General features: G+C 53.6%; 1 protein-coding gene across 1 annotated transcript; it reads right to left on the minus strand.

Moving 5' to 3' along the window:
- Window positions 1-5,319: 5,319 nt before the first annotated feature.
- On the minus strand, window positions 5,320-8,412 carry MYL7 (myosin light chain 7). The gene is made up of 7 exons (XM_038754375.1): window positions 8,336-8,412; window positions 7,805-7,915; window positions 7,588-7,663; window positions 7,072-7,176; window positions 6,402-6,480; window positions 6,142-6,190; window positions 5,320-5,553 (listed from the first exon to the last, which is right to left on the minus strand). Exons 1-7 carry the CDS (start codon window positions 8,336-8,338, stop codon window positions 5,452-5,454), a joined length of 525 nt encoding a protein of 174 aa, XP_038610303.1. The 5' UTR covers window positions 8,339-8,412; the 3' UTR covers window positions 5,320-5,451.
- Between the last annotated feature and the right edge of the window lie 1,299 nt (window positions 8,413-9,711).

Consider the following 9,711-nt stretch of genomic DNA (forward strand, 5'->3'; position numbering starts at 1 on the left):
GCTTAGTAGCTGTGTGCCTTTGGGCAGGTCACTTCGCTTCTCTGGGCCTCAGTTCCCTCATCTGTAAAATGGGGATGAAGATTGTGAGCCCCACATGGGACAACCTGATCACCTTGTATCCTCCCCAGCGCTTAGAACAGTGCTTTGCACATAGTAAGCGCTTAACAAATACCAAAATTATTATTAGTAGTAGTAGTACAGTGCTCTGCACACAGTAAGCACTCAGCAAATATGACTGATCGATCCTCTGGGCTTGTTTCAGCATCTATTCAAGGGGGATTCACTACTTGTTGGGCCAGGGGCTGTGTTCGATTTACCCGGTATTTTCCAGGTCATGGGTTCGAATCCTGACTCCGACACATCAGCTGTGTGACCTTGGGTAAGCCACTTAACTTCTCTGTGCCTCAGTTCCCTCATCTGTAAAATGGGGATGAAGACGGTGAGCCCCACGTAGGACAACCTGATCATCTTGTATCCCCCCAGCGCTTAGAACAGTGCTTTGCACATAGTAAGCGCTTAAATACCATTACTATTATTATTATTCCCGGGCGCTGATCACAAAGCTTAGTAATAATAATAATGACGGTACTTGCTAAGCTTTTATTACATGTCAAGTACAGTTCTGAGCGCTGGGGTTCATTCATTCAATCGTATTTATTGAGCGCTTACTGTGTGCAGAGCACTGTACTAAGCGCTTGGGAAGTATAACAGCATGGCTTAGTGGAAAGAGCACGGGCTTATGGAGTCAGAGGTCATGGGTTCAAATCCCAGCTCCGCCAATTGTCAGCTGTGTGACTTTGGTCAAGTCACTTAACTTCTCTGTGCCTCAGTTAACTCATTTGTAAAATGGGGATTAAGACTGTGAGCCCCGAGTGGGACAACCTGATCACCTTGTAAGCTCTCCAGCACTTTAGAACAGTGCTTTGCCCATAGTAAGCGCTTAATAAATGCCATCATTATTATTACAAGTTGGCAACATCTAGAGACGGTCCCTACCCAACAACGGGCTCACAGACTGGAAGGAGGAGATAGACAACAAAAGAAAACCTGTGGATGGGTAAGTCGTCAGAATAAATAGAAATAAAGCTAGATTCATTCATTCATTCAATCGTATTTATTGAGCGCTGTGTGCAGAGCACTGTACTAAGCGCTTGGGAAGTACAAGTTAGCAACATCTAGAGACGGTCCCTACCCAACAGCGGGTTCACAGTCTAGAAGGGGGAGACAGACAACAAAACAAAACACATTAACAAAACAAAATAAATAGAATGAATATGTACAAGTAAAATAGAGTAATAAATATGTACAAACATATGTACATATATATATACACAGATATATATATAGATGCACATCATTAACCAAATAGGATGGTAAATATGTTTATTCTATTTGTACATACTTATTCTATTTATTGTACATATTTATTCTATTTATTTTATTTTGTTAATGTTTTGAGATAGACAAAACAAATTAAAATAAAATAGAATATGTACAAGTAAAATAGAGTAATAAAGATGTACAAACATATACACATATATGTACACAGATATATATATAGATGCACATCATTAACAAAATAAATAGGATAGTAAATATGTTTATTTGTACCTATTTACTATCCTATTGATTTTACTTATATTCATTCATTCAATGGTATTTATTGAGCGCTTACTGTGTGCTGAGCACTGTACTAAGCGCTTGGGAAGTCCATTTGTACATATGTATTCTATTTATTTTACTTTGTTAATGTTTTGAGACAGACAACAAAACATATTAAAATAAAATAGATCGAATACGTACAAGCAAAATAGAGTAATAAATATGTACAATAAATGTGCACAATGTACAATATGTGCAAAAATGTACAATAAATATGTACGTACAATAAATATGTACAAACATATCTACAAACATATATTCATTCAGTCGTATTTATTGAGCGCTTACTGTGTGCAGAGCACTGTACTAAGCGCTTGGGAAGTACAAGTTGGCAACATATATTCATTAGTACAGTGCTCTGCACACAGTAAGCGCTCAATAAATACGACTGATGATGATATATACACACAGATATATAGAGAGAGAGATGCACGTCATTAACAAAATAAATAGGACAGCGAATATGTTTATTCTATTTGAACATATTTATTCTATTTATTGTACATATTTATTCTATTTATTTTATTTTGTGAATATGTTTGGTTTTGTTGTCTGTTTCCCCCTTCTAGACTGTGAGCCCGCTGTTGGGTAGGGACTGTCTCTAGATGTTGCCAACTTGAACTTCCCAAGCGCTTAGTACAGTGCTCTGCACACAGTAAGCGCTCAATAAATCTTACCTCCTTCCCTTCCCCACAGCACCTGTATATATGTATATATGTTTGTACATATTTATGACTCTATTTACTTTACTTGTACATATTTATTCTATTTATTTTATTTTGTTAATATGTTTTGTTGTCTGTCTCCCCCTTTTAGACTGTAAGCCCACTGTTGGGTAGGGACTGTCTCTAGATGTTGCCAACTTGGACTTCCCAAGCGCTTAGTCCAGTGCTCTGCACATAGTAAGCGCTCCATAAATACGATTGATGATGATGATGAAAATAAATACGATTGAATGAATGAATGAATGAATGAATAAATACCATTGAATGAATGATTATAAGTAAAATAAATAGGACAGTAAATAGGTACAAGTAAAACAGATAAAGTTCAGGTCAGTCCCTTGCCCCCCGTGGGCCTAACCAGGTCTCAATCCCCATTTTCCAGATGAGGTAACCGAGGCCTGGAGACGTGAAGCGACTCGCCCCAAGTCACATTCATCATCATCATCATCAATCGTATTTCTTGAGCGCTTACTATGTGCAGAGCACTGTACTAAGCGCTTGAGCACTTCCTTCATTCCTTCCATGGTATTTACTGAACGCTTACTGTGTGGCGGGCACTGTACTAGGCGCTTGGGAAGTGGAAGTTGGCATCGAGGGCGTGCACCGTTATGAACCCAGCGGTGATGGCGGGGCAGGGCCCCGACGCCTCAAAATGGCGGCGGCGGCGGGGTCTGAGGAGGCGCGCGGGGCCTCCTTCCCGCCTCGCGACCCCCGAAGCGCGGGAAACACTCACCCACACGTCGCGCGACGCCGGCTCGCGCGCCCCGGAACCCGAGCCCGCGCGCGCGCGCCTGGCCCCGCCCCTCCAGCCCGGCCCCACCAATCGGGCTCTGGCCCCGCCCATCCAACGGTGACCACGCCCTTCGGTCATGGTCCCGCCCCCTTCATCTCAGGCCCCGCCCCTTCAGCCATGGCCCCGCCCCGTCCAGTACTGGCCCCGCCCCTCCGATACTGACCACGCCCCCTTCAGGACTGACTAGGCCCCTTCGGTGCTGACCACGTCCCCTTCGTCCCTGGCCACGCCCCTCCGGCCCTGACCACGTCCCCTTCAGGACCGGCCCCTCTTCTCCAGCCCTGGCCCCGCCCCGTTCCCGCCCCCAATCCTCCGGCCCCGGCCCCACCCATCGGACTCTGGCCCCGCCCATCCGACACTGACCACGCCCCTCCGCCCCTGGACACGCCTCTTCAGCCCTGGCCCCACCCCTCCGTCCCTGACCACGCCCCCTTCAGGCCCGGCCCCGACTCTCCAGCACCGGCCCCGCCCCAGTCCCCGACCACGCCCCCTGCAGACCTGCCCACGCCCATTTCCCCACCCTGGGCTCCCCCATCGGCTATGGCCACGCCCTCAGCCCGGGCCACGCCCCCTTCCCCTCCATGGCCACGCCCCTTCAGGCCCTGACTGCGCCCCCTTTAGGCCTGACCCCGCTTCTCCAGCCCCGGTCCCGCCCCCTCGGGCTCTGGTCCCTCCCCTCCATCCCGGGCCCCGCCCCTCCAGCACTGCCCCTCCCGGGCCCGGGCCACGCCCTCTCCGGCCTGGCCACGCCCTTCCAGACCTGGCCCCGCCCCTCCGGCCCTGGCACCTCCTCCAGACATGGCCCCGCCCCCTACCGCCCGGACCATGCATTCAATCGTATTCATTGAGCGCTCACCGTGTGCAGAGAACTGGACTAAGCGCTCCAGTCATGGCCCCTCCCCTCCAGACATAACCCCGCCCCTTCTACCAAAGCCCCGCCCCTCCAGCCCCGGCCACGCCCCTCCGGCCCAAGCCACGCTCGCCCAGCTCTGGCCACGCCCCTTCTGCCCCTGGCCCCGCCCCCGGCGCGATCCGGCCCAACGATTGGCCGAGAGGGGAGGGGTAGGGCGGGGTCCGAAGAGGAGGTCCCGCCCCCTAGCTCGGGGTCCGCCCCTTATCGCCGCCGCACTCCCCAGACCGCCCACCGGGGGGCAGTGTTTGAGGGGAGGTGTGACTGGGCATTCATTCATTCATTCATTCATTCATTCATCCAGCCATCCATCCAACCATCCATCAATCCATCTATCATCCATCCATCATCCATCCATCCATCACCCATCCATCCCTGTAGAAGCAGCGTGGCTCAGTGGAAAAGAGCCCGGGCTTTGGAGTCAGAGGTCATGGGTTCAAATTCATTCATTCAATTCATTCAGTCGTATTTATTGAGCGCTTACTGTGTGCAGAGCACTGTACTAAGCACTTGGGAAGTACAAATCCCGGCTCCGCCAATTATCAGCTGTGTGACTTTGGGCAAGCCACTTCACTTCTCTGGGCCTCAGTTCCCTCATCTGTAAAAATGAGGATTAAGACTGTGAGCCCCCCGGGGGACAACCTGATCACCTTGTAAACCCCCCCCCCCCCAGCGCTTAGAACCGTGCTTTGCACATAGTAAGCGCTTAATAAATGCCATCATTATTATTATTGTTATCCATCCGCCTTACCTCCTTCCCCTCCCCACAGCACCTGTATATATATCTGCACAGATTTATTACTCAATTTATTTTACTTGTACATATTTACTATTCTATTTATTTTATTTTGTTAATATGTTTTGTTTTGTTGTCTGTCTCCCCCTTCTAGACCGTGAGCCCGCTGTTGGGTAGGGACCGTCTCTATATATTGCCAATTTGTACTTCCCAAGCGCTTAGTACACTGATCTGCACACAGCAAGCGCTCAATAAATATGATTGAATGAATGAATGAATCCATCCATCCATCCAACCATTATCCATCCATCCATATTTTTTAGGCGCTTACTGTGTACAGACCACTGTATTAAGCGCTTGGGAAAGTACAATGCAACAATAAACAGCGATAATCCCTGCCCGCAACCAGCTCACAGTCCGTGTGAGTGTTCTGCAGACAGGAGGCAAAGCATGGATTACAATCCAGGTCCTTCTGATTCCCAGGGCTGGGAGCTTTCCACTAGGCCACACTGCTTCGCACGCACGACGCCATTGCCCTGACAGGTACAACTTCCCAGCGGAGCTTCGACTCTAGGGTTTATTGACTTTGTTCCGCACTGGGGGGTATCAAGCTGGTCCCCTCCCCTCACTCCTCCTTCTCATCTCCGTGGGTGATGATGTAGCACAGGGACTTGTAGTCGATGTTTCCTGCCATGTCGATGGGCGTCAGTGCAAACATCTGCTCCACCTGGCAGGGAAGGGAGCGGCTCAGATGTGCAAATCCAGCCAAGGCTCCCACCTGGGGTAGTGGAGGCTCACGTTCCCCCTCTTTCCCCATGGTATTTGGGGGGGTGAGACTGGGCAAGTTGGGGAGATGGGCCCAGGACATGTGAAGTGTAAGCTACTGGAGTACCCTATGCATATGCTTCAAGTTCTGGAAGTCTGGGTCAGCGGGAGGCCCCATCCCCAGATCCCCAGACCTTGTCTTCATCCCCAAACTGGGCCCTCAAGTCACTGGGGTCCTGGCCAGCGATCTTGGCTACCCCAATGGCAGTGTCATCCTGGTCCCCCAGATACCAAGAGAGCTCAGGTTCCCAGTCTAGGCAAATGTTGGCAGCCTGAGAAGTCGCCCAGTTCGACCAGGGAGTGGGGGGCTGGTACGGGAGATAGAGACTGCAAGTGGGGCACAAAGGATGGTAACTCTCTCCCCTTCCAAACCCAGATTCCCTGGTTCCCTTTCCTCTCATCCCCCATGGCTCCCGAGGCTCCTTGGGCCAAGGAAGAAGCAGAGATTAGGGAGGGGAGCAGGGTTGGGGGGGGTGAAGGTCCTGCCCACCTCAGCGGGGGTGAACTTGTCCGCCTGGGTCAGGAGGAGCTGCTTGAACCTGGGAAGAAAGCAAATGGATCCAGGGTGGGTTGAGGGCTGAGCACAGCAGGAGGGTCTCCTGATACTCAAAACTGGGGGCTCCGTCTCCAAGCCCGACCCATCCCTGTCCCAGAGGAGTGTGTGGGGGTGGGGGTGGGGGTGGGTGCGGGTGTGTTTAATGGGGAGGGGGCACTACCCCCAGAGCCCAGGCATCCCATGCCCTTACTCACTCGTCTTTGTTCACCACGCCGGTGCCACTGGGATCGAACATGCGGAAGGCACTGAGGATGGAGTCTTCGGGGTCCGTCCCTGGGTGCGGCGGGGGAGGGGGCAAAGGTGGGTTCAGAGAGCCCTCACCCCGGCCCCCGGCCCTGTCTCTTACAATAATGATAATAATAATGATGGCATTTGTTAAGGACTTACTATGTGCAAAGCACTGTTCTAAGCACTGGGGAGGATACAAGGTGATCAGGTTGTCCCACTTGGGGCTCACAGTCTTAGTCCCCATTTTACAGATGAGGTCACTGAGGCCCAGAGAAGTTAAGTGACTTGCCCAAAGTCACACAACTGACAAGTGGCGGAGCCGGATTTGAACCCATGACCTCTGACTCCAAAGCCCGGGCTCTTTCTAATGAGCCATGCTGCTTCTCTTGAGGAAGGGGGTGATGCCGGGGTCCCTGGCAGCGGTGGAGCCGGGAGCCCAGTTGAGGTGGGAGATGTTCCCTGGAGGAGCAGCCCCCAGCCTTCCGACACAAGAACCCACCCGCCACCCCCAACTTTGACTCACGGGAATCAGCACAGGGGGTGCATGTGGGTACCCCCACCATGCCCCCGCTCTATGGGTGATGGCCGGGAAACCCCAGGATCTGGATTGTGGCGAGGGGAGACCAGCAGCCTCACCATTGAGTTTCTCCCCGAAGAGCGAGAGGAAGACGGTGAAGTTGATGGGGCCTTTCCCCTCCTGCAGCATCTCCTCCAGCTCCTCATCGGAGACGTTCAGCTTCCCTGGCCGGAGGTGAGGTGGGGAGGGGGACGGGGAGACCATTGCGGTCCAGTTTCCCTCCTCCCGACTTCCCATACCCCCGTCCCCAGGAGTGGACAGGGGGGAGCTAAGGTCATGGGTCCAGTTACAAGAAACTGAAGAGGAAGGAGGAATGGAGAAGACGTGACTTGAGTAGGGGGGACAGGAGAGGAGGGGAAGGAGAAGTGTGAGTTTGGGGAGGAGGTGGGAATCGGGACAAAGGTGACCTGGCTTCTGTGCTGACTTCACCCTCTCTAATCAGCTCAGAGAGAGAGAGCGGAGAGACTCCCAGGGAGATGGAGAGCTGGGAGGATGGAGAGACACCCAGAGAGGGAGGACGTGAGAGTGAGTGTGGGCACCCGGGTTGGGCAAGGCTGTCTGCCCTGCTGGTTCACCGAGCTGGGAGAACGTCTCCTTCAGGTCTGACTTGCTGATGATGCCATCTCGGTTCTGGTCGATGCAGCTGAAAGCCTGCAGCGGGCAAGGGGACAGAGAAGGGGTCGGAGGGCGAGCCGGAGGGGGCCGGACTCGGGAGGGATGGTGGATGGAGGAGCTGGAGGGGAGCGGGAGGGTGCTGGGGTGCGGGTCGGAGAGGGGACCGGCGACGCTCACCTCCTTGAACTCCTGGATCTGTGCTTGCTCGAACATGGAGAAAACATTGGAAGAGCCACGCTGGGCCTGCTTGGCCGCTGCCTTCCCTCTGGTCCCTGCCTTCCTACTGGCCTGGGCGACCAGAAATCATGAGCTGGGGACAGGCTGCCCCAGCCCCGGGGGCTGTGTGCCCCAGTTCTGAAGAGGGGCCAGAACCCGTGGGACCCGCGGGGCCCATGGGGTCCAGAGTGGCCAGTATCCCAGCATGCTCAGGTGCTCAGATTCCCCCCCTCCCGCCATACCCCAGCCCTTCCCCTCAGCTCCCTTACATCCCCGGGGGGAGTCTGGGTCCCGGAGTTGCAACTGGACTGATTCCATCTTGCCGCTGGGACGCAGACCCCCTTCTCCGGGGTCGGGCTGAGTTGATGGCCCCCGGGGTCATCTCCCCAGCTTCCCCTCCAACCTGCCCGCCACTGCCTGGTCCCCCGGCCCCCAGGGGGGCTAACATTTTCACCCCATCCCCTGCCCCCGACCCTCATGCCCCAAGCTCACCATCTCTCCTTCTGAGTTGCCGGTGTCTCCGCTTCCCAGCCTCCGAGCCCCGGCAGGCTATATACCGGCCTTATCACCTGGGAGGCCAAATTAGGAGCGGGGCCCGGGATAGTTCCAAACTTGGCAGTCCCCGGCCCGAGCCCCCCGAGAGCCAGATAAGAGTCCAGGCGTGATCCCAGCCAGCCACATTCCGGCCACCCCCCCAACCCGACCCCTCACCTTGGGCTCCCCCACCCTTCCCTCTGTCTGACTTATTCATCTAGGTGGGACGGGACAGTCGCCCTCTCTTCTTCCCTTCCCCCTGCCCTCCAATCGATCAATCAGTCAATCAATCACTCAGTGGTATTTATTGAGCACTTACTACGTGCAGAGCACTGTACTAAGCACTTAGGAGAGCATAACATAGTTGGTAGAGACTGCAGCCGCTCCCCCATCCCACCCAGTGCACCCCCAGACCCAACTCGGCCCGGCCCCAAAGGTGCCCCGAGCTGTGGGTGGGCAGGGACTGGGCCGCCGGAGACTCTGGAGGGGGGTCCAGGACCCAGCTGCCAGGCCGCCCCGGGCTAAGGATCGCACCAGCTGTTTGCTCCTTGCCCAGCCCCAGCTCAGAGGGTGGGGGTGCTCAGGGGAGGGGCACAGCTGGCACCGGGCAGAGGCTGCTGGGCTGGAGGGAAGGAAAGGCAAATCAGAGCTGTCATCTGTGCAAAGCCCCAATCGGGTTTCCTCAAACATCTCCAGTCACCCAGGAAAGTCCCTTCCTCGTGATTTCTATCGAGGAACAGAAACTTCAGTTCTCTCTGCCTCTCAGCCACTCCCTCCTCCCGCTCCTCATCCTCCCCTCTTTCCGACTCTAACCCCGTGCTCACTCTTTTTTTTTCCACGCCTCGGTGCCCACTCCCGTTCTGTTTCGCCCAACCCTGTTCCTCCCCTCCTTCAGATCCTCCAAAAAGCCACCTCCTCTAGGCAGCCTTACTTGGCAACCCCGCCAAGTCATCCCATCAGCCTTCTCAGTCCCCAAATATTGGTCTTGTCGACTGATCCTCTCCTGATGGATCCTCTTGTTGCCAACTTGGACTTCCCAAGCGCTTAGTACAGTGCTCTGCACACAGTAAGTGCTCAATAAATACGATTGAATGAATGAATCAATGATGGACTTACTTGTGACTGCTACTGATCTCTATTCTCTCACCCTTACCTACTCGTACAATTCATTCATTCATTCAATCGCATTTATTGAGCGCTCACTGTGTGCAGAGCACTGTACTAAGCGCTTGGGAAGGGGGCGATGTGGGGGCTCGGACGGAGGCATGGCCGGTGGAGAGGGTATTAAATTAAATTGAAATCTGGGTGGGCTTTGTTCCCCATACAGGTTCCTT

The sequence above is a fragment of the Tachyglossus aculeatus genome, chromosome 11, assembly GCF_015852505.1.
Source record: "Tachyglossus aculeatus isolate mTacAcu1 chromosome 11, mTacAcu1.pri, whole genome shotgun sequence".
In the NCBI taxonomy this organism is placed as follows: Eukaryota; Metazoa; Chordata; class Mammalia; order Monotremata; family Tachyglossidae; genus Tachyglossus; species Tachyglossus aculeatus.